The 25,690-nt window shown below is 42.0% G+C and overlaps 1 protein-coding gene across 9 annotated transcripts in view; it reads left to right on the top strand.

Annotated features, from left to right (window-relative positions):
- KIF13A (kinesin family member 13A) overlaps window positions 1-25,690 on the top strand; it is a 212,938-nt gene that overhangs the window by 82,259 nt on the left and 104,989 nt on the right. For 8 of the 9 annotated variants that reach the window (XM_027040380.2, XM_027040378.2, XM_027040379.2 and 5 more), the window contains exon 3: window positions 478-490. The exons of the other annotated variant lie outside the window; for it this stretch is intronic. In XM_027040380.2, coding sequence (XP_026896181.1) covers window positions 478-490 — 13 coding nt within the window. The remainder of the gene's footprint in view (window positions 1-477; window positions 491-25,690) is intronic. 9 annotated transcript variants of the gene reach the window in all.

The raw sequence follows: 25,690 nt of genomic DNA, 5'->3' as shown, positions 1-25,690 counted from the left end.
GTTGAGAACTGTGGCTTTCAAATGGGGGAAAAAATCCCATGTGAATTAGAATATTTATCAAAGGAAGTGTACATATATTGTAACACCAATTTAAGAAAATTTAAGTGTCGAAATTAATTTAAAAGGGTTTGACCAGGTACAACATGATTGTACATGCTTTCTTTATCTGGATGCTTTTCTGTTGGCATTTTTTAGAATCATTAAGAATACCTCTGAGTGACTGAATCCATTCTCTGTAAACCAGGAAAGAAACCCATTATGCCTGTAATATATTTTTGAGCAAATATAATAGTTTATCACTTCAGGCAGCAAAGCGAATTTGGCTTCTCATCTTTGTAGAGTATCCTTCAGACCATGTTACCAAGATGCTGAGTTTCCGTTATGTTTTTTCTTTTTCATTGCTTCCCTCTGATGTGGCTGCTGTGTTGACAACCCTTTCTACTTCTGCTGCTGAAATTTTTTGTTTCCATCATTAAGGAAACCTCCCAAGGTAAGCACTGAAATGGAATTTGACACTCATATTAAGTGTGCACGTGTCCAGCACTTCATCCATCACAGTAACCCATGTGGAATACCTCTCCCATTGAGAAGAAAAATCGGCGTTCTCATTAAAACTTAAACCATGAAAAAACAATTAATGTCGGTAATGATATAAAATTGGAATGCCGTCCGCGTTTACAAAGCACTTTCATACATTATTTTTTTCTTGGAATTAATGCTCTGGTCCTCAGAGCAAACCCGTCAGCTTACTGTTTCTATTTTATCAATGATGAAATGAGGCTCAGAGAGATGAAACTGTGTCTTAATTCACACATTGAGTAAGCGGAGAAGCTGGGACCATAGAGAATCACCACCTAGAGAATGGAAGGACAAAACTGGTAACAGCCTAGAATGATTGCTGACAGGGACAGATGATCTTTTCTATGCCCTACCAAGAGTAGTTGATAGCATCAGGAAAATTCTCCAGACTTTCAGGTAGTGTTAAGCCATCCACAAACTCTGGCTTCTCATTGGAGTTTCTTGAGCCTCACAAAGTCCACTGGCTGGAATCGTTCTCCTTGCTCCGGCCAGCCTTCAGTGGTATGTTTACCAGTGAGCAACCTACGGGTTAGAGAGTAGGTGGGGAAAAAGAATATGAGAAGGAGGGGATCTGAATGATCAACTCCTGAATAATTGAAGACTGATTTTGTTACTGGTGAGTATTTTATTGGGTATCAAGGGACACTTAGTGCCAAAAGGAGGGAGAAATTCAACCAGTCCCTCACCAATAAGGCTGGTTATATAGCTTTGGTTCCTGAGAAGGAGTCAAGACAGGCTACACACCCAACACACAATGTCTGGTCAGAATCTAAGACATGCTGGGGAGGGTAAGGAATTCAGAATAGATTTGGCTTACTTGCATCTAGGGCTATGAAGGCAAGTCTAACTTAGCTTTTAGAGTAATGGAAACTCAGCAAAATGCTAAATGTTACCCTTTATGTTTATTGAAGGAGATATAGGAATTGTCCTTGGCACTTAGGAGTTTCAACTCCAGCAAAGGTACATATCCAACAAATAATATGAGATCTTTTAAGAAAGAGGAAATATATGATGTTATAGGAATGTAAGCACTGGCATCTGGCCAAATCTGGGGAATTAGAAGGTTCTCCCTGAGCAATTATTGATGTGGACATGGTCCCTAAAAGTTGCAGTCAAAAAAGTGTCTCTGCTACTCAGAAAGATGTGAGTGACCTTAAGCAGCTCTTCCTTCCCTCACTCTTGATCTTAGAGGTTTCAAAACAGACTGCCATCCTTGTGATACATTTAATTCTTTCCCCACAGAAAAAGGCAACGAAATCCTGAGCAATTCTACACATTCACAGTGAAATTAAAAAGAGGCACAAAAACACATAAAAAAAAAATCACTAATTTCTTTATACCTAAGAATTTTCTAGGTTACTTTCTATTCAGTATATAGAGCTTACTGGTTTTCCTAGGTGTTCTGTTGATAGTTCCTACAAAGTATCATGAAATTTTCAAAATAAAATCAATATTAAATCACCACATTGAAATCTATAGATGCATACTGTAAGACACACCTGAGAATTATAAAGATCACCTTAAAATCAAATAAGTGACACAATAGAGTCATATTTTTTAAAAAGACATTAAAATAAATAAGGTCTTTTCTTGCAGAAACAAATATTGAAAGCAAATTGGAAAGGGAATGGTGTTTTTAATGATGATTATATAAACATGAAATTTTATGGATTTAAAACAGTGAGATTCAGACATGCTAAATTAGCAAAATCTTAAAAGACTGGTTGGTTCAATTTAGCAAATAATTGTTCTGGGCAGGGGATAGAATACTACATGAATGAGACCTGATCCTAGCATTCTAATGGGGGTAGGGTAACATGCACAATTTAATATAAAGTCAATTGTGTTAAAGGCCACAAGAGGCAAAATATTTGTGGAAGTCATAGGATGAAGGGTCCCATTCTGACTTCAGCAGATCCGAGGATAGCTAGGACTGGACCTAATATTAAAAACCTGTGCTTGAAGGCACTGGAGAAATACCAAGTTAGTGAAGAATTACCAAACCAAGATCGAAGAGAAGGTAGAAATGTAGAGGAGTGAACCTGGTGTTTGGGTGTATCCCATTCAGACAGAGCAGTTTAAAGGCAAAGTAGTGTTTCTGACAGCCTCATGGGGTCTGGGGAGCCGAGGAGGACAAAAATGTTAGAGCTCAGAGTTTGCCAGAGGTGGAGTCCTTGGTAAACTCTTCATACTTTGGCTTGGCGGAATGGATTGAGACCCAGCCTTGGCTGGAGTATAAAGATGAAATAGAAATAAACAGTCTTCACATGGATTCCTGTGTGGTTATGAGTTCTTTGTGTGATCCAGGAAATCTCAAGCACTAAAAATGGATCAAAGCGATCCTAGAATGGAGGTTCTTATAGGCACCCAGAAGAAGCAGATGTAATTCCAAATCTCTGAAGATTCCACAGATCATTTTAAAAATACAGTGTCTGCACACAATCAAAGACAAAGAAAGAGGTGCATTACAAGATAAGGTAACATGAATAGGAAATAGCAGAAACAATAAAATGTAGAAATAGACCCACAGATGCTTCAGATGTTCAAATTGTTAAACATGAACTTTAAAATAACTATGCTTATTATATTTAAAGAGATAAAAGATAAGATTTAAAAATGTTGGAGAGGGTTAGAAACCATAAAAAGTGACAAAACAGATTTGGAAAATAATCCAATAGAAATGTTCACTCTGACAAACCCAAAACCAAAATTAAGAACTTAGGGTTTAGCTGAAGATCGAGCTGAAGAGAGAGTTAAATAACTAGAAGATAGGTTAGTAGAAAATACCAAAATGAAATACGAAAGAGGTGCTGGGACAACTGGACATCGGCATACACAGAAATGAATTTATATATAGACTTTATACCCTTCGTAAGAATTAATTCAAAATGGATCATAGACCTAAATATAAAATGCAAAATTATAAAGCTTCTAGAAGTTAACATACGAGAAATCTAAGAGATCTTGGGGTTGCTGATGACCATTTAGGTTCAGCACCTAAAGTGTGACCTGTAAAAATAAAATTGATTAGTGGGACTTCGTTAAAAGACACACTGCTGTAACAGCACTCTAAAGAGAATGAAAAGGGGCACCTGGGTGTCTCAGTTGGTTGGGCGGCTGACTTCGGCTCAGGTCATAATCTCACGGTCTGTGAGTTCAAGCCCCGCGTTGGACTCTGTGCTGACAGCTCAGAGCCTGGAGCCTGTTTCAGATTCTGTGTCTCCCTCTCTCTGACCCTCCCCCGTTCATGCTCTGTCTCTCTCTGTCTCAAAAATAAATAAACGTTAAGAAAAAAAAATTTAAAGAGAATGAAAAGAAAGCCATAGACTGGGAGGAAATATTTGCAAAACACATCTGCTAAAGGACTCTTACCCCCACCTAAAAAAAAATATGTGTGTGTGTGTGTGTGTGTGTGTATAAAGCTCTTAAATTTCAACAGTAAGAAAATGAACTACCCAATTAAAAGAAGGGCAAAAGACCTGAACAGACATTTCACCAAAAAAGATACACAGATGGCAAACACGGACATGAAAAATGCTTCACATCATATGTCATTAGGGAATTGAACATTAAAACAACAATGAGATGCCACTGCATACCTATAAGAATGACTAAAATCCAGAGATCTGACAATCCCAAAGCTGATAAGGAGAGCCCTAGGAATTGTCATCCATTGCTGATGAGAATGAAAAGTGGTATAGCCACTTTGGAAGACTGTGTGGAAGTTTATCACAGTGCTAAACATATTCTTATCATGTAGCTGTGTAATCCTGCTTCTAGGGATTTACTAAAATGAGCTGAAAACTTCTATCTATACAAAAACTACTCATGAATGTTTACAGCAACTTCATTTATAATTGCCAACAACTGGAAGCAACCAGGATGTTCTTCAGTAAGTAAATGGAAAAACAAACTGTGGTATGTCCATACAACGCAATACTGTATGAATTACCAAGCCATGGGAAAACATGGGGGAACCGTAAATGCATAGTGCTAAGTGAAAGAAGCCAATCTGAAAAGGCTACATGCTGTATGATTCCAACTACATGACATTCTGGAAAAGGCAAAACTACAGACATTAAAAATGTGTGGTGTACCTGAGACAGTACCCATAACTCATGGCAGCTCCAGAGTGACTGTTGAATGAATGAGGCAAGGGAGGGAGGGAGGGAGGGAAGGAAGGAAGGAAGGAAGGAAGGAAGGAAGGGAGGAAGGAAGGGAGGAAGGAAGGAAGGAGGGAAGATCTATTGGAGCAGAACGACACCCACTAGTTTAGCAGAAAAAAGGTGCAAGTGATGGACAGAGCCACTTTGCCAGAGACACTTTGCCAACTGTCTGCCCTGATTCCATTCTCAAGAAGATCCAAATGCCTGGCCACTCTGTCATCTTGTTGCTTCTTTCTGACTTGACCTCAAAGTGTGCATTAGATCTTGCAGAGCTCACCAGCAGCATGGATTCTCTTGTCATTAATCTGTGTTCTAAGGATTTTTTGTGTGTGTGTGTGTGTTGTCTGTTTGGGCAGTTGTTGAAATTTCATCTAATGATGTGATGATGGTGAATAATGGTAATCACCCACCTGCAACAATGCACTGCTTCTGTTATGTGTAAGAATTTTGTGCATTTTACTAAGAAATGTTTGGAGGTAGGAGTGCTGATTAGGAGAAGGCAGAGGCTATCATTTTGAATATTTGGTTGAGTTAGCACTATTCCTCCCCAACGTTATACAGGAAAGGTCTCGTATTCTTTATATTCTTAGAATGCTATTTCCATTGTTACTATTAATAGTAGGTATCTTTAACTCAGTTCTTGTAATATGCCAGATTCACTTAAAATCCAAATTAAAATTCACTGAAAACTTGGTTGCCTTCAAAGAGAAAAAAAAAAAATCCATGATTGTCAAGGGGAGCAGGAGGAGAGAAGGGATGAATAGGTGAGGCACAGGATTTTAGGGCAGTGAAATAATTTTTTATAATACTATAATGGTGGGTATATGACATTTATGCATTTATCAAAACTCATAGAACTGTATAGCTCAAAAGAGAGAATCCAAATGTAAACTATGGAGGTTACTTATTAATACTGTATCAATATTGGTTCATCAACTATAATAAGTGTAACACACTAACCCAGTTATTAATAGGTGAAACCATTGGGGGTTTACCCAAGCAGAGAGAGTATATGGGAACTCTGCACCATCTGCTCAGTTTTTCTGTACACCTTAAAATTGCCTTAAAAAATAGTGTAGGGAGCCATGAGTGGCTCAGTAGGTTGGGTGTCAGATTTCAGCTCAAGTCATGATCTCACAGTTCATGGGTTCAAGCCCTGCATCAAGCCCTGCACTGACAGCACAGAGCTTGCTTGGGATTCTCTCTCCCTCTCTTTCTCTCTCTCCCTCCCTCTCCCCCCCACCCGCCTCTCCCCCACTTGCACTCTGTCTTTAGAAATAAGTAAACTTAAAAAAATTATTTTAAATAGCCCATTATTATGAAAAAATAAATGTAATCACCACATCAACAGAATAAAAAAGAAAAACCATACGATCATCTCAGTAGATGCAGAAAAAGAGCATTTGACAAAATTCAACATTTATTTACAAACTTGAAGCAAGCTAGAGGGACACAGAATCCTCCTTAATGTGGTAAACAGCATCCATTGAAAATATACAGCTGTCATCATACTTAGTGGTGAAAGATTCACCATTTTCCACCTAAGATAGGCAATAAGGCAAGGATATTGCTTTAGCCACTTCCATTTAGCATTGACTGGAGGTCCTCGCCAGTGTAATAAGTAAAGAAAAAGAAATAAAAGATACTTAGATTGGGAAGGAGGAAGCAAAAGCATCTTTATTTTTTCTCTTTATTTTTTTAAAATTTTATTTTTTATTTTTAAAAATTTACATCCAAATTAGCATATGGTGCAACAATGATTTCAGGAGTAGATTCCTTACTGCCCCTTACCCATTTAGCCCATCCCCCCCACACCTCCTCCAGTAACCCTCAGTTTGTTCTCCTTATTTATGAGTCTCTTCTGTTTTGTTCCCCTCCCTGTTTATATATATATATATATATATATATATATATATATATATATATATATATATATATTTTGTGTGTTTTAATATTATTTTTGTTTCCCTTCCCTTATGTTCATCTGTTTTGTCTCTTAAAGTCCTCATATGTATGAAGTCATACGATTTTTGTCTTTCTCTAACTAATTTCACTTAGCATAATACCCTCCAGTCCAGTTCCATCCACGTAGTTGCAAATGGCAAGATTTCATTCTTTTTGACTGCCGAGTAATACTCCATTTTGTATATATACTACATTTTCTTTATCCGTTCATCCATTGATGGACATTTGGGCTCTTTCCATACTTTGGCTATTGTTGATAGTGTTGCTGTAAACATGGGAGTTAATGTGTCCCTTCAAAACAGCACAGCTGTATCCCATAGATAAATGCCTAATAGGGCAATTGCTGGGTCATAGGGTAGTTCTATTTTTAGTTTTTTGAGGAACCTCCATACTGTTTTCCAGAGTGGCTGCACCAGCTTGCATTCCCAAAAAGCATCTTTATTTGTAGCCATTATGGTCACCTACTTGGAAAACATTAAGAAACCTCCAAACAACCTCCTAGGACTTACAAATGGCAAGGTGGCAGGGAAAAGGTCAAAATACAAATTGTATTTTTCTATTCTAGCAATGAGCAATTAGAAAAAAATTTAACAAATCCAGTAATTTATAAGTGTTAAAAACATTACATACTTAGGTATATACTTAATGAAAAATGCACAAGACCTTTTTATTAAAACCCCACATATATATAGTCATTTGATTGTAGATGGATGTGCCAAGAGATAGAGCAAAGAGTATCAGCTGTGTTCACATAATGATAAGGCACAGAGTCGGACCAACAGTACATGAAGGGGAGGAGTCTTGGGTGACATCCTGGAAAGCCTTGATGCCAGGGTTGGCCCTTGTGCCTTCCGTGTCTCTCTGCTGCCTATTTTGAACAAAGCAGGGGCATAGTTGAGGCTCTGTTTTGGTAGATTAATGTCAAAGCAGAGCATAGAATAAATTGGGTTTGGTGAGTTGGGAAGGGGCTGGAGGTGGTATTTTGATATTCAATATAATGTGCGAGAAAAGAGGTGATAAGGGTCTGCACTGAAGCAGTGCCAGGACACTGGAGAAGAGGAAGGGGAAAATTATCAAGACGTTGTAGAAATAGAGCATCCAGATAGGGGCACTTGTACCCCAATGTTCATAGCAGCACTCTCAACAACAGCCAAATGATGGAAAGAGCCTAAATGTCCATCAACTGATGCATGGATAAAGAAATTGTGGTTTATATACACAATGGGGTACTACGTGGCAATGAGAAAGAATGAAATGTGGCCCTTTGTAGCAACGTGGATGGAACTGGAGGGTATTATGCTAAGTGAAATAAGCCATCCAGAGAAAGACAGATACCATATGCGTTCACTCTTATGTGGATCCTGAGAAACTTAACAGAAACCCATGAGGGAGGGGAAGAAAAAAAAAAAGAGGTTAGAGTGGGAGAGAGCCAAAGCATAAGAGACTCTTAAAAACTGAGAACAAACTGAGGGTTGATGGGGGGTGGGAGGGAGGGGAGGGTGGGTGATGGGTATTGAGGAGGGCACCTTTTGGGATGAGCACTGGGTGTTGTATGGAAACCAATTTGACAATAAATTTCATATATTGAAAAAAAATTAAAAAATAAAAATAATTTGCATGTCAAAAAATAAATAAATAAAATATTAATTGCCTCACAAAAAAAAAAAAAAAAAGAAATAGAGCATCCAGGACTTGGGTGCTGAAAGCATATAGAAGACAATATAACAGAGTCAGAGAGGACTATGGAATTTGAAACCAAACGACTGAAAATCCAGCAGGGACACAAGAAGAAAGGGCTGCTTTGGTGCCAGGACAAGTTGACAGGTTCGGTTTTAGAGTGGGTTAAATTGGGAATGATGGCAAAGCATCTGCTATCAATGCCTTGCAAGGTGTCCAAGGTTTGCAGTCTCTGCCCTAGAAAGGTCAGGTAGATTCTTGTGTAGAGGAGATAGGAGGTGGAAGGAAGGAGTGTCTATGAAGTTGTCAAGGAAGAGAGGATTAAGAGAAACAGAAGACAGAGAATCGAGGCTAGCACCTTGGAACTCATCCTGCTCTGGTGAATGGAGAGAGGGGGAAGAACCAGTAAGTATTAAGAAAGGAGACCAGACGCTCATGTGTGACCCTGCTGGTGGGGGTGGCATTTAGGATACTTAGACACTTGCTCTTTCCGAATTAGATCTCTTTTGTTTTTAGAAGTTATTTTTTCTACGGACGCCTGGGTGGCTCATTTGGTTAAGCATCCAACTATTGGTTTCAGCTCAGGTCACGATCTCACGGTTTATGAGTTTGATCCCCACATCAGGCTCTGCACTGACAGCTCGGAGCTTGCTTGAGATTCTCTCTCTCTGCCCCTCCTGGGCTCCCTCCCCCTGCCCCTTTCAAAATAAATAAGTGAACTTAAAACAATGTTATCTTTTCTAGTGTTAAGGCAAGGAAAAGATGAAGATATTTCTCTGGTTGACTTTTAAAAAGTTAGATCAAAATTTTTTTTTATATATAGCGTGTGAATATAGCATGTTAGGACAGTAAGGGAAATTATTTATATTTGTATAAATTGTCTTGTGCTGTGCATTTGGATTTTTCTCTTTGGCTAGTGTTACATTTTGTAAGGGTGTACTCCTGGACAGAGAGACATTTATTTCAGTGTAGGCCAAAGCACATACCTCTTAATCTCGCCAGTAGCTCTTATGCGATGTTTATAGGAGTGTGTCCTGTTTCCCTTAAAAAGAAAAGTAAGCTTTTAGGCAAACATGGAGATACTTGCTGTATGCCTCCTCGTTAGTTAAAACAAAAAACAAAATGGTTCTGTCTCATAATTTTCAGGGTTGAGGTAGGAGTGTTTTTCCTTATCAGTGGGACTAGTTTCGTTTTGTTTTTTTTAATTTTTTTTGGCGTTTATTTATTATTAAGAGAGAGAGAGAGAGAGAGGCACACAGAGCAGGAGCAGGAGAGGGGTAGAGAGAGGAGGAGACACAGAATCCAAAGCAGGCTCCAGGCCCTGAGCTGTCAGCACGGAGCCCGACGCGGGGCTCGAACTCACGAACTGTGAGATCATGACCTGAGCCGAAGTCGGTCGCCCAACTGACTGAGCCACCCAGGCGCCCCTCAGTAGGACTCATTTTGAGTCTAAGGCTTTTGTTTTAGGGGTGTTAATCGCCTGTTTGTTCAGCCACCTTCTCGTAAACTTTGGATTTTGGCAGGAGGTGGTACAGAGGGAGAGAAGACACACGCGTGTAGAGAATCACTATCTAATTATGCCCTCACACACGCTCTGTCGTGGGAGAACAGAAAAATGTCCTCAGTCACAGTAGCTTTGCCTTCAGAAAGGAACTGGTTCTGGTTCCCCCTGTTGGCCCTCAGAAGGTCTGGCACGTTCTGGGAACTTCCCTTCCTGTGCTTCGTCATATCTGGCACAAGTGTCTTTCCTTTGGAGCTACATTGAAGCGCACAGAAAAACAAGTGAATTCTTCTTCCTCTTCCTGTTTTCTCCTCTCTGTCAGTGTTTATGGAACAACTTCCATGTGCCACAATGTGCACTATAGGGCTGGGGGAGGTTTCTGAACTCAGACCATTCAAACCCTCCTCTTCAAAGAGGAGATGAAGCCTAAGGGAATGGATTTGGCCAGAACCATCCAGGGACAGAGCTTGGCCCCAACCCTAGGCTTTCTGGTCTCCTGTACTTTCTGTTAGAACACATGGTTAGTGTAAAGCAGGTTTTCTATTTGTTGGTTTTTACGGAGCAAAGACAGCAGGAAGCAGCAGGAAGGAAAAGTCGGGCGAGGATGTAAATCTGCGAGATCACTTCCTTTAGACTCATCTCCTTTTCTTTTAAAAAAAATTTTTTTTTAAACCTTTATTTATTTTCGAGACAGAGAGAGACAGAGCATGAAGGGGGGAGGGTCAGAGAGAGAGGGAGACACAGAATCTGAAACAGGCTCCAGGCTCTGAGTTGTCAGCACAGAGCCCAACGCGGGGCTCGAACTCACGGACCGTGAGATCACGACCTGAGCTGAAGTTGGACGCTCAACCGACTGAGCCACCCAGGCGCCCCATAGACTCGTCTCCTTGTCCACTCAGTTTGCTTATTTTTCCTCTCTAAACTCTCGATCATTATGTTTAACATCTCATAAATTAGTGTATGATTTATTTGGATATTTGGTGATGTTAATTAAACTCACCTTAAATTGGTTTTTTTTTGTTTTTTTTTTTAATTTTATCTTCAAGTGTGTTCAGGACCAGGTGTGCTTAGGAACTTCAAGCTGTTTGATCCCTCTTATATTTCCATAAGTTTGTTGGCAAAGTCATGAGCGGACGAAAATGACATTATATGGCAGGCTCTATCCATTACAGAGTCATACCAAAACCCTGACTGTGCAAAATTTGCTCGTGAAAAAGGGAGAGGGCAGTCTTCTCATAGAGACAGTTTGCCGTCTCAAGTGTGGTTTAACTGTTTTCACAGTCTGTGACCTGCCATCAATTTCTGTTGCCTCGACCACTTCACCTTGTGCATTTCTTGAAAGCTAAATGTTGGCCTCTGACCAGAGGAATTCTAAACCGATGCTGTGCAGTCTAGCAACTGTGTAGCCACTCGTGACTTTCCAGCGTGTGCTGTGTGGCTGCACAGGACTGAGATGTGTTACAAACACAAAATGCACATCAGACATGAAAGATTTAGTATGAGAAAAAAAATACATAAGGTAAATATTTGGGATATATCAGGTTAAATAAAAATATTAACATTTGTTTTTATCTATTTTATTTTATTTTTAGCATTTATTTATTTTTGATTTATTTTTGAGAGTGTGCGTGGGAGAGGGGCAGAGAAAGAGAGGGAGACACAGAATCGGAAGCAGGCTCCAGGCTCCGAGCTGTCAGCACAGAGCCCGACGCAGGGCTCGAACCCATGAACCGTGAGACCATGACCTGAGCCAAAGTTGGACACTTAACCGACTGAGCCACCCAGGCACCCCTCTCTTTATTTTTTAATGTGTGCATGAAGACATTTTCAACTACATAGGTAGCTCATGTTATCTCTGTCGGACGGCGATGTTTGCGGCCAAACACATGGCTGAGGCTGGACATCTTTTCAGCATCCATCCACCCTGAAGCAGCACCACAGCCAACCCTCACATTTCCGCCTTTATGTCCGGGTCCACGAGTGTTTCAGCTGCACGAGCTCTGTGGCAGCATAGTCCCCCTGCTCTGTGTTTTTCCCAGGAATCATCTTTTCCTTACCCATTCAGAAGTCATTTATTAGACAAGTATTAACGGAGAACATTTGTGAAAAGTCTTGCATGAGGAGGTTGTGGGGTTCAAGAGGCGATTAAACTTGTGGCCCCTGCCCTCTAGAAATCATAACACGGAAAGGAAGTTTCAGCCTGTCAGCCCTGTAGGTAACAAAAGAGAGATGATGAACATCATTGGCTCTTTCAGAGTTTTTTTGTCTTCCGAGGAAGAAAGGCTCGAGGAGGGTATTCACGTACGGGTGTGGTTTTCAAAAGGCGTGGGATCCAAGAGGTATTTGAGGAACAGAAACAAAGTAATGGCTGTTAAGGGAAAATTGTTTCTCTAGTCACAGCACTGATCCAATGTGTGGGATTTCCACAATAAGTGATTCTCTAATTCTGTTTGGACACCCATAGGATATCCTACAAGTTAATTCAGCTTTGACACTGACTGCCCGCCCAGAGTCAGCCCAGACTGCACAGGTTCAGGGCAGGGGGCTCAGTCCCAGAAGACCACCCTCACTTCAGGCCCTATAGTCAGCGGGCCCCCAGGTTACCAGTACTCCCATCTGACTTTGCTACAAATCACAGCCTCCCAAGACACTGCCTCAGGTTCAGTAATTTGCTAGAATGGCTTTCAAAACCCAGGGGAACGTTTACTTGGGTTTACTGGCTTATCATAAAGGGTACGGTTGAACAGCCAGATAAAGAGGTGTGCAGGGCAAGGTCTGGAAATGTCCCAAGCACAGGAGTTGGAGTGTCATCTTCTGGTACATGGATGCATTCGCCAAACCTGAAAACTCTGAATCTTGTTATTTAGAATTTTAATGGAGGTTTCATCTCAGCTCCTAACTAATCTCTAGTTCCTCTCCCTTTCCCAGAGAACTGGGGTGGGGGTGGGGCTGTGGGGTTGACAATTACAAGCTTCTAGTCGAGGCTTGGTCTTCCTGGCAGCTCACCCCCTTCAAGAAGCCATCCAGGAGACCACCACGTGTCGCCTCACTTAGAGCAACAGAGGATCCTGTCACTAGGCGAATTCCAGGGGATTTAGGAGACCTGTGTTGGGAACTAGGGATGAAAACCAAGAATATATTTATTACTATATCACAAGTGCCGCGGGAAGGTGTAAACTCGGCGTAGATTGTCAAGTACGGGAAATAGAAGTTGCGTATTAAAAACTAGGAAAGCAGGTAGCTCATAGAGGGCTTGGGAGTCTGTGTCGTTCTGGTCGGCTATGCAGAATCATTTAGGATTTTTGTATCAACAGGTTATATGGGGGGGGCCTGGATGGCTCGGTCAGTTAGGTGTCCGACTTCTGCTCAGGTCATGATCTCACGGTTCATGAGTTCCAGCCCCACATCAGGCTCTGTGCTGACAGCTCGGATCCTGGAGCCTGCTTCAGATTCTGTGTCTCTCTCTTTCTCCACCCCCCGTCCCCCACTTGCACACACATATTCTCTCTCTCAAAAAACAAAAACATTAAAAAAAGTTACATGGTGGGTGGGGCGCCTGGGTGGCTCACCTGACTCTTGATTTCGGCTCAGGTCATGATCTCATGGTCATGAGATCGAGTCCCACGTCAGGCTGTGTGCTGGGCATGGAATCTGCTTAAGATTCTCTTTCCACCTCTGTACTTACCCAATCTGCCTGAGGGTGCTCGCTCTCTCTCTCTCTCTCTGTCTCTCTCTCTCCTAAAAAACAATATCATCAGAGGCATGCAAATCAAAACCACAATGAGATACCACCTCACACCTGTCAGAATGGATAAAATCTTTTGATAATAGAAAAACAAAAAAGTCTTGGCAAGGAGAAAAAGGAACCTTTTTGCACTGTTGGTGGGAATGCAAACTGGTGTAGCCACTCTGGAAAACCAAGTGTGGAGGTTCCTCAAAGAAAGAAAAATAGAGCTACCATATGATCCAGTGGTTCAACTACTGGATATTTACCCAAAGAATAAAAAATATATATATTAATGCAAAGGGATATATGCATCCTATATTTATTGCAGCATAATTTATAATGGTCAAATTATGAGATCAGTCCAAGTGTCCATTGATAGATGAATGCATAAGGAAGATGTGGTATGTATATGTGTGTATCTATCTATATAGAGAGAGATGACGGAATATTACTCAGCCATAAAAAGAATGAAGTCTTCCCATTGTCAATGACAGGGATGAATCTAGAGAGTATAATGCTAAGTGAAATAAGTCAGTCAGAGAAAGACAAATACCATATGTGGCATTTAAGAAACAAATGAACAAAACAGAGACAAACCCAGAACCAGGCTTAACTGTAGAGAGCAAATTGATGGTCACCAGAGGGGAGGTGGGTGGGGGGATGGGTGAGAAAGGTGAAGGCGATTGAGAGTGCACTCACTGTGATGAGCGCTGAGTGATGTGTGGGATTGCCAAGTCATTATATTGTACTCTTAATACTAATAAAACATTATGTCAACTGCACTGGAATTAAAGAAAGCTTTTTAAAAGTCACATGATCAGAACACGCATGAAATTAATCTGGCTGCAGGACGTAGGATAAATTATGAGTGTAGAATATCAGGTGAGAGCAATCGAGATTCACTTTATAATAACCACTTTGTGTGTCCATCAGCTTATGCGTGATGCAGTGGTAACTCTCCAGTCACTACTCAGTGGCTTGAGACCACTGAGGTTTATTTCTTAGATGCTCTATGTCAGCTGAGGTCAGCTGTGGCCCTGCACCACGTGGCTTTGGTCTGGGCGCCCATCTAGAGGAGCAGTCCTTATCTAGGATGTGCTATTACTTCGGCAGAGAGAAAAAGAAGAGAACCAGGCAGTGGCCTCTTACCTGGCTCTGAACTGGCAACATCTCTGTCCACGTTTAATTGGCTGAAGCAAGTCACATGGCCAAGCCTGATGTCAGTAAGTCAGGGATTATATTCCTCCTACCAGAGCACTGCAGTCACATCAGGCAGGGATGTGTAATCCCCTTTCAGGGAGGACAGTGACTAATCTGGAACAGTAATACAATCCATTACACTTTGTCATCCCAAGTCACATTTGTTAAAAAGCAAAACAAAAACAAAAACAACAAGAAAAACCTCCCAAGAAACAACAAAATCCTCAGAATCATGCTGCTGTACATTTCTGAATTGAAACTTCTATAGGCTCTCTGCCTGTCTCCTCTTTCCTTCTCTCGGACTTTGTTCAGAGGCAGATGTCCCCACTGTAACCGTGTGCTTCTCTAGATGCCTAGAGATACAACTGAACGGCTACCAGGTTCATGGACTACAGACCCCATCTTTCTTGGTTTTGGCATCAATCCATCTCCAAAACCTACTGGACCAGGCCGACTCTCAGGAATCTCTCCCACCTCCCCTACCTCTGGGAGAGTGAACTCTCTGCTAGCCTTCCCAGTGTAATCTGTTTACAATCCCTGGAGTACCTTTGGTTTCCCATCTCTGCTGACCTGGGCCTCAGGGTCCACCCAGCTTCTCTGTGCTGGACCACCACGCCCGGTCCCGCAGGGGTGATCGGCAAAGGAGACGAGATATTGGTCGGGTCTAAACCAGTTCCAGAGATCGCTCATGGCAGGTGGTGCCTCGGTGACTCAAATTCAATCTGGGTTTTATTTGACTTTTTTTTTTTTTGGTTTTAGTGAGCAACAGCCGTCATTTATTAGACACCATGCAGCACATACACAGATATTTGCAGCTTATCTTCTGGCCTGTTTTTGTTGATGAAGAAATATTCTTGTGTTTGAAAACACCCAAATCACCTTGTGAATATGCTGTTGGTGAAGTTATCCCGGTGGCTAGTTTTTTGTTTTTTTGTTTTTTTGGGGGGTGAAGCAATCAGAGCATGAAAGAACCAGGAGGAAAAAAAAAACACAGGTTGTATATTTGTGACACCCTCACCCTCGCCCCTCACAACCAGTGAGGCAGATTTTAGAACTGAATGATAAAGGGCTTAAACATGAAAAGAATGGAGTATCAGAACGAGTTGGAATTCAGTTAGTACTGCATTGCTCACACACCACTAATTTGTACGTTTGTGGTATAAAACGGGAAGGTCTCCACCCTGTTATAATATCGGTCTGGGACTTGGGAGAGCTCATTCCCGCTTTCAAATTTATTGGAACTCTGGATGTTTTCACTTTCAGTGCCTTTTCCCACAGGCTGTTGAAATTCACACGCTACCTTCAGTCCTGTATTCCAGGGCGACCCAGCCCGATGACTTCTTCCTTTAACATCTCTCACATTTATTTTCTTCCAATAGTAGCTGGGAGTCTGTCTGCTGAAAATGACTGGAACTCAAACCGGAGGGAGCGCAAGATAAAGTTATACGAATGACTTTGGGGCATCCTTTACGAGGACAGGAGGTGGCTGGGGTTCAGATGGCAGTCGCCTCTCCTGATTTCCTCATCTCCTGTGCCTGTTCCCATGTGGGTCCCTTCCTTTCTGTCTCTCACTGCTTTCCAGCTGCTTCTTTAGTTCCTGTGGTTAGAAGCATGGCCTCAACATGTCCCAGATTTTTATAGCATCAGTCATTTGAGAGAGACTTGTTTGGCTTCCCTAATTTCAAATCCAAAACTCCCAAAGACATCCACTTTAGGGCCAGTTAAGTATGGCCAAGAGATTCTGGACTAAGTGTCCCCCATGCACACAGGGGCTCTTCCTGCGTTCTTTCTTGAGTAATCATACGTGGAATATATGATTTGATTTGATTTGATTTGATTTGACAGAGTGTGCGTGAGGGGTGGGGGAGAGAGAGAGAAAGAGAGAAAGAGAAAGAGAATTTCAAGGAGGCTCCATGCTCTGTGTGGAGCCCAATTCGGGACTTGATCCCGTGACCATGAGATCAGGACCTGAGCCAAAATCAAGAGTCAGGCGCTCAACTGGCTGGGCCACCCAGGGGCCCTTGAATAAATGATTTTGCATGCCACATAAGAACATGGCGGTAGCTCCCGGGAACCTCGTGGCTGGTGTGGGAGTTAGCACAATTGTCCAAAGGAAAGATGCTATTTCTAGAATAAATAAGGTATGGGTTTCTGAGCAAAAAAAAAAAAAAAAGTGATTTTCACTACAGCTTCTCTCCATCTGCGCCGAGGCTGAGAATGAAAAACTTTTACCTTCTTCATAACGCTTTGCTAATTGACCTCTTTGTTGCTCATCTTACACCCATTCGGTCCATCTTCCACACAGTTGCCCCGGTGATCATTCAGAGTAAGAACGAAGCCCTGTCATCCGCCCGCGAGCTTCTCAGTAAGGAGCATGAAGTGTCCCGTGGTCTGCCCCCCCACCCAGTTCTCCCCTCCTCCTTCCCCTGCCCACTGCTCTTGCAAACAACTCCAGTGGCCCTTGCTTCCTTTTCTTCTGTTGCTTGCCAGGTTCCCCCTTTCCCTGGAGCACCTTTCCTATTTGTCTTCTTCATGATCATTTGTCAAACTTCAGCCCAAGCTTTACCTTCCCTAGAAACATTTCTGGAGGCTCGCTCCTCCACCCCTAGCCCCACTGGGTCACTGTTCGATCTTCCTATGTCTGCACTGCCTTCTACAGCTCACACTCTTTCCTTCTCTTGGTTCCTTCCCTCTATTAGAGAGTGAGGGCTTTACAAGTGGGGGGCTCTTGTTTCTGTCCTGACCGGCTCAGCAGATGCTTACAACAAAGACAAGCCAGTTCTTTGACGAGCCACTTCTCCGCACACCCATAGAAATTCAACCTGTGGTGTAGAGTGGCACTTGCCCACAGCTTAACCGTTTCCTACGACAGAGCGTGAATTCCCCGAGACCAGGGGCATTGCCTCATCAGCCCGTTGGTGCACAGCAGACGCTGCTGGCTTGTGTTGAGTCTTTACACAAAATCTGGCTTTGACATCTTCCCAGTCAGTCAGCCAATATTGACTGTGTGACTCAAGATGTCGTCTGGTGTGCACATCTAGGCATAGATAAAGAAAATGATTAATCTCTGCAAAAAGGGAACCGTTACTCGACAGCATTTTAATGGGAAAGTAGTGTCTGCTGGTAGAAATCACCAGTAATAGGGGTGACCATCATGGTACTTCTTGATGCACAGGAGCGGATATGCTCTCATGCAGGGCTTGAGTGGGTGCTGGCAAAGCCGCTTTTGCAAACAGCGGTGGTTGGAGATGGTTCTGGGGATCAGACAGGCTTCAATGACCAACTTTCCTTTCCGCTTCAGGCCAGCTTCTTCAAGATGAACGACATCTAACTCTTCTTTTGTTTATGACTCTTCACATCTCTGACTTAGGAGAAAGAAATGAAGGGGAAGAGTGTCAAAACTTGACACTAAAAGGAAGATTTCGACATGACCCGAACTGTCTAGGGCTTAAATTTGGGGAGGGGGTCTGACTCAGTTCTCATAACGGTGTGCTGAAATGCGAACAGATTTGGCACTTGTCTTTCAGATTAACTGGGGTCTTTGAACTTGACAAAATTGAACATTGGCATGCCAGTACTTCTAAAGCTAGAGAAATGGGGGTTTGTGAAGCGATCTCAGGCGCAGTTTCAAAGTTAGGTAGTTGCAACAACAGGCTGTTAATGGCAGCTGGGGCTGCAGATGTGAAGAGTGGATTGATTGTGCAAAGAGAGGAGGGTGACCGTATAGAACGAGAGGAGGGAAGCACACTTCTTCGTGCAAAGGAAAGCTCGTCCACATGGAGTGGAGTTCTTTTCCCCCAAGGGAAGCCCTTTAGATTCTGGATTTGGGAGGTAGCAAGTAGTGTGCTTTGCATTGATGCTTTTGTTAACAGAACTCAAGAAACTATAGCAACTCTTCCCCTGATGGCCGTGGGGATCTTTGTTGCCTTTTCACTTTGCTTTCTTAATTTGGTTAAGCGAATCGAGCTATCACACCATCTACTACATCTGTACCTGTAGGAAATAAGGAAATGAATCCGCACAGCCCCTGGCTCAGGGGCGGTCGCGGCTCAGTGAGACTGTGGAACACCGGACTGTGCATGGTAAATACTAAACACTCCACAAGCGGTAGGGCTACTATCTGGGGAGAGAAGCCGGCTCATAGATGCCATTAATACTGGTAGCAGAGCTGCCGATAGAGAGTCACTGTTTTACACCAGGCATCGTATTGGTAGGTATTTGCTTAAATCCTCACAATCCTAATTGAATGTAAAATATGCACTTATATAGGTAGAGGATGTATTAGAGAGGTACGGCTTTTCACTAAGCCAGCACAGAGGAAGGAGGGTGAGGAAACACTGGAGGAGGTGACCTTTGGGCAGGACTTGAAGAACGCGTGGTAGATCACCGGGCAGAGGTGAGGAGAGAAAGATAGCTGCTGAAGGAGGGATTCCCTCACAGGTCTCCATTCTCTTTTCCTCCTTTTGCCTGTGGACCTCCCACTGTGCTTAATATGCCCGGAGGATTCCTTGGTCATGGGTGGAAACTCTCAGAGCTGAAGATCTGGGTAACTCTGGACAGAATAGATGACTAGGGGTGTTTGCTCAACTAATGTCTGTAGGGTGACCCTAGTCCTGTTACTTCCACAGTTGAATAAAAACAGAGGCTTTGACAAGGGACCACTGTGGTGTCTCCTAGGGTCACAGTAACCAGTCAGTGTGTGCCATGTTAAGCAGCCATCTACATGAAAACAGATTTACAAGACCATTTAATTAAAAGGTACTTTACCAAGAAGTTGGTTTACAGAGCAAATTCTCAGATTTTTTGTTTGTTTGGTGGAATTATGGACAAGAAAAACATTAGGAAAACCAAAGTCTTGGCCTCTAAGAATTAGTAATTTAGCAGAACAAAGGGAATCTCTGTCACACACATATTACCACCCCCCCACACACACAGATAAGAAATTCACAGCAATGAGTATCCTTAAGAGTTTTATAAAGAAGTAACATTTGAGATGTCATTGAAAGATTAAAAAAAATTTTTTTTAATGTTTTATTCATTTTTTGAGAGACAGAGACAGAGTGTGAGCGGGGAAGGGCCAGAGAGAGAGGAAGACACAGAATCCAAAGCAGGCTCCAGGCTCCAAGCTGTCAGCACAGAGCCCGATGTGAGACCCGAACCCACAAACCATGAGATCCTGACCTGAACTGAAGTCAGACACTTAACCCACTGAGCCACCCAGGTGCCCCTGAAAGATTGTAATTTGGAGAAATTGAAACAGAGTGGGCTTTCCTCATTGTGTCAGAAATCTGATCTATATGTTTAGAAATATTTGTTTATGTACAATTATCTTGAGATAAGTTGGGGTTCCTCACTTTCTGCCTGAAGAAGGGGCTGTAAGAGGTAAAAATGATTTTGGGGGCGCCTGGGTGCCTCAGTTGGTTAAGCATCCAACTCTTGATTTTCACTCAGGTCATGAAATCACGTTTTATGGGATCGAGCCCCGTGTCAGGCTCTGTGCTGACAGTGCAGAGGGTGTTTGGGATTCTCTCTTTCCCTCTCTCTGCCCCTCCCCAGTTTGTTCATCCCCCCCCCCTTTCAAAAATAAATAAGTGTAAAAGAATGTATTTTAAGTAATTTTGGGAAAAAAAATGTCCCTTTTGTCCCAAGGATAATTGTTTTATGTTTTGTTATTTTTATCCAGACTATTTGCAACCAGAGGACAAACAATATGCCTAATACATAATTGAGTTCCCTGTAGTACCTGAAATTGAGAGGGGTGGCAAATAGGTATTTGTGATTGCTGTGGGGATCAAACATCATGCAGTTGGAGAACTTCTCGGTGAATCCACACCAAGGATGAACGGAAGGTAGTTGCTTTGCATGGACCTGCGTGTTTGGTTTCCATGGGTCAGGAAAATGATGGCAGATCATGTTTCTTAGGACGCTGATGCCTTCTGGTTCTTCAAGGACACAGAAGATTCTTGCATTTTTAAAAATTGAATTTTGCTGAAATGCCATCAGAGCTAGAACTTTTAGGTAGGACTGGAGTTTGACTGTGTTGCGTCCTGTGCCTGCATCCTGGAACTCCTTTGCCTCAGAATATATACCACTCAGCACATTTGCCTTATTAAAAACAGCTTGTCGTAACTTTACTAGATGTTCAGTGGTTCACAAACATGCAAAGCTAACATTTTTAAGAGAGCAATGAAGGTGGAACAGATGTGAACAGCAAGCTGCAGGGAATTAAATGCCAGTATGAGTTTTACAAGTTGCAAATGAGGAGGAAGGAGTGGGATTCTGAGAAGGTAGAGTAAAATTTTCTTGGAAACAACAAAGACAATGGCTTTCAGGGTTGGAAACAACTGGACAGCATCTGTCCTCTTGGCTCTTTATCAAATTGAAGGCTCTTGGAAGGTGTGGGTGCTTTCACAAAAAATGCTCACCATGTGGGTTGGCGTTGACAAGACCAGAAATTTACACTTGGTTTCCAAATTTGATTTATCGTTTTAGTCAGTTGTATGCATCGAGAAGTCCCCCACCCCCACACCGCAGTTACCATGCTAGGGCCTTTGTGATGAATAGAGGAAATAAGCATTTGGGAATTTTATTTCATTTTATTTTTGTTTAACATAATTTATTGTCAAATTGGCTAACATACAGTGTATACAGTGTGCTCTTGGTTTTGGGGGTAGATTCCATGGTTCATCACTTACATACATCACCCAGTGCTTACCCCAACAAGTGCCCTCCTCTATGCCTGTCACCCACTTTTCCCTCTACCAACCCCCATCAACCCTCAGATTGTTCTCTGTATTTAAGAGAGATGGAGGGTTTGCCTCCCTTCATCTCTGTGTGTAACTATTTTTTTCCCCTTCCCCTCCCCCATGGTCTTCTGTTAAGTTTCTCAAGATCCACATATGAGTGAAAACATATGATATCTGTCTTTCTCTGGTTGACTTATTTCATTTAGCATAATACCCTCCAGTTCCATCCACGTTGCTGCAAATGGTATGATTTTATTCTTTCTCATTGCCAAGTAGTATTCCATTGTGTATATAAACCACATCTTCTTTATCCATTCATCAGTTGATAGACATGTAGGCTCTTTCCATAATTTGGCTATTGTTGAAAGCGCTGCTATAAACATAGGGGTACATGTGCCCCTATGAATCAGCACTCCTGTATAAGCATTTGGGAATTTTATTGAAAGGAATTCAAAGTCTTAAGTAACATATTTCTCAAATATATTGTGGTGGCTTTGAAAAACATGATTTTCTTTTTAATTTGAAATGGTCAGTTTTCAAGAAATAGCTCTCAAGAAGATGGTTTTGATATCTTTTGAAATGTCAGATTTTGTTTTGTTTTTTAATGTTTACTTATTTTTGAGAGAGGCAGAGAGAGAGTGAGCAGGGTAGGATAGAGAGAGAGAGGGAGACACAGAATCCGAAGCAGGCTCCAGGCTCTGAGCTGTCAGCACAGAGCCCGACATGGGGCTTGAACTCACGAACCTGGAGATCATGACCTGAGCCGAAATCGAATGCTTAACCAACTGTACCACTAAGATGCCCCAAAATGTCAGTAGATTTTGTATTGGAAAATCAAAAGGACCAAAGGAAATCATGTCCCCTCTTGTTACAAACCTTTTGTGATGAAATTATAATTAAATCTGGCCATGAAAAGAAGGCTAATAGTTTGTGAATAGTTTATTTATAGGATTAAGAAGGTAACAAGGGAAATTTTTGGGCTACATAAAACAAATTAGTTTGAACATCCTTGAAACTGTTTTCGTAACAGTCATAAGAAATAATTGTTTTAGCAACAAATAATTGGTCTAATCTCTGTACAAACTATAAAGTATACATGATGTGGCCAAACCTGTTATCCACCTGAGCCACAGCATAATGGTGTCAAAGGGGACCCTGGTGCTCATCTCGGGACCATATTGTATTTTTAACCATTTTTAACCTCAAAAACATGCATATGAAAGTAATAAAATATCCAAAAATATATCTTGCCGTTGAACTTCTGCTTACTCTTACTGGTTCTCACATCTCTTCTATGTTTGTGTCTGCATTCCAACTCCTGCTTCTGGTGTTATGTGTATTTACTGAAAAAATATTCTCTAGAATGGCCACTCTGGATGAGATCCTGACCCAAGTGGTGAGAGGTTCATGAGACATAGTCCCTGTCCACAAGGAGCTCATGGTTTCAAGTGGCAGTAAGACCCACACAGAAGAACTGAGTCATAAAATAGGACCACGTGTGAACTAGTGCCATGGGAGCTACTACGTGCTGTAGAAGTTCATAGAAGGTTCAATTGCTTGTAGCCTGCTTTAAGGAAAAAAAATTACAACAAAAATTTTTCTGTCCACTTGCTTTGAGCTTTAGGGAAATCCTTCATGTGTTTAGGTGTCAATTTTCTTTTTTAAAAAACTTTTTAAATGTTTATTTTTGAAGGAGAGAGAGACAGAGTGTGAGCAGGGGAGGGGCAGAGAGAGAATGGGAGACACAGAATCTGAAGCAGGCTCCAGACTCTGAGCTGTCAGCACAGAGCCCGACATGGGGCTTGAACTCACGAACCCGGAGATCATGACCTGAGCCGAGGTCGGACACTTAACCCCAGGCACCCCTGGGCGTCAACTTTCTTTTAAAAAAAATTTTTTTTTAATGTTTATTTATTTTTGAGACAGAGAGAGACAGAGCATGAACGGGGGAGGGTCAGAGAGAGAGGGAGACACAGAGTCTGAAGCAGGCTCCAGGCTCTGAGCTGTCAGCACAGAACCCGACGTGGGGCTTGAACCCATGAACCATGAGATTGTGACCTGAAGCCGAAGTCGGACGCTTAACCGACTGAGCCACCCAGGCGCCCCCTTAATGGTAAATATTTGCTAAAATAATAACCTGTACTCCATGACTGGATGGGGGATGGCCATTCTAAATGTCTGTCATCCAAGGTTTTGAAATTCGAGACCTAATTTAGATGAGGGAATTCTATTATTTTTGGCCAGCAAAGAGCAGTCACATCCACCAGTACTATCATGGGCCTTTTCTCCTCTGCAGGTTTTTGCTGTTGTTTGTTTGCTTCCTTTTAAACCTCCTCTGCAGGGTTTGAATTTTAGAAGGCAAATGGTTAAAATGAAAAAATTTTTTTATCTTCCTCTTTGTGAGCAAAACCAACTTTATTAACCGCTAGAAATGGAAGTTGGCACAGAATTTGGGATGATTGTTACTGAGAGGTAGACCCTCAAATTTGGGGTGGATTTAATTAAAAAAATTTTTTTTGAGTGTATATTCATTTTTGAGAGAGCAGAGTGTGAGCTGGGGAGGGGCAGAGAGAGGGGGAGACAGAATCCGAAACAGGCTCCAGGCTCTGAACTGTCAGCACAGAACCTGACGCGGGGCTGGAACTCACTGACCTCGAGATGATGACCTGAGCCGAAGTCAGATACTTAACCAACTGAGCCCCCCCAGGCGCCCCTGGGTAGATTTCATTTTATTTCAAGTCGCATTACACTTCCCTAGCCTTCTTGTTCCGTATGCAGAGTAGCAAATGGTTAAAAATAAGTTTGGGTACGAAAAATCAACATATGCGGAATAAATGATTGTTTCCCTGTATTAGAGCAGCTACTAAGAGGAATTCATTGAGACTCCAGAGGAAAATAACGAGGATACATCAAAATTGGAAAACAGCCTCTGTTGGCCATTTAAAGTAAGGAGAGTTGACTTAGGTCAAAAGGAAGGGAACAATGTCCTGAAAATGGAAGTTAAGTGTTATAAGATGCCATTAAAGGGAAGTTATGGAACCTCCTTTTCTAGAAATGTTTAAAAACAAGACAGATCATCATGTCTCAGGAGAAGTGTTGAAGTTCAGTCCTGCCCAGAGGCAGGAAGATTAACTGGTTTTCTCCTGTGTGGTCTCTCAAGTCATTGGAAGAGCCCTCGAATGTAGTAAATATCCCACACTCTGTTGGCTGAAACTAGTGTTCATTTTAACCTTGGTTACTGTAAGGCCAGAATGAATAGTGTGTATAAGTAACAGAATTGAATTTGGATTTGAGATTGATGGTGTGAGTGTTGTGCATTGTAGATGCCTGAATCGGTTGTAAAAGCACGAAAGTGTATGTAGTACTGAAACTCTTCAGAGCATAACTTATCTTTTTACGATTTAGAAAGTACCTGCTTTCTTGCAAGGTCTCGGTATCATTAATCACTCAATAAATTATTACAAATAACCGCTGTGAAAACTCTAGGATACAAGTGTGAATTGGGTATGGTTCCTGCCTTCAAGGAACTTAGTCGACCAGTGGAGATAAACCATATGCAAGGATCATATACATGATTAATGAAAAACAGATCAGTGGCATCAGAGTTGTGAGAAACCGGATTAAACAGCATTGTAAGATTTCAGAGAGGAGAGATAATTCTTTTGGATTTAAACAATAAATATTTCCTGGAAGAAAAATGTATTGAATTGGGCCTTAAGAAATACAAAGCATTTTGGGGGCACCTGCGTGCTTGAGTGTCCAACTCTTTCAGCTCAGGTCATGATCCCAGGCTCATGGGATTGAGCCCTGAGTTGGGCTCTGCACTGAGCATGGGCCTGCTTGAGATTCTGTCTCTCTCTCTCTCTCTCTCTCTCTCTCTTGTCTCTTCTCCCTCTCTTTCCCTACCTCTCCTTCTCACGTTCTCTCTCTCAAAAAAAAGACGAAAAAAAAGAAGAAGAAGAAGCATTTTGAAGGGTGTAAATGAAGAGGAGAACAAGGACAGGGGTGGAATGGTTCCTACTGATTCCACGGTACAGACAAGTTCAGCAGAAGCATAAGGAAGTTAGGGGGCATGGACTGGAAATGCCTCTTTGCAGACAGTCTCAATGCCAGCTCACAGAGTTTGGGT

The sequence above is a fragment of the Acinonyx jubatus genome, chromosome B2, assembly GCF_027475565.1.
Source record: "Acinonyx jubatus isolate Ajub_Pintada_27869175 chromosome B2, VMU_Ajub_asm_v1.0, whole genome shotgun sequence".
Taxonomy (NCBI): domain Eukaryota; kingdom Metazoa; phylum Chordata; class Mammalia; order Carnivora; family Felidae; genus Acinonyx; species Acinonyx jubatus.
Note: the sequence above shows the minus strand (reverse complement) of the source record. Positions and strands in the feature narration are given on the sequence as shown.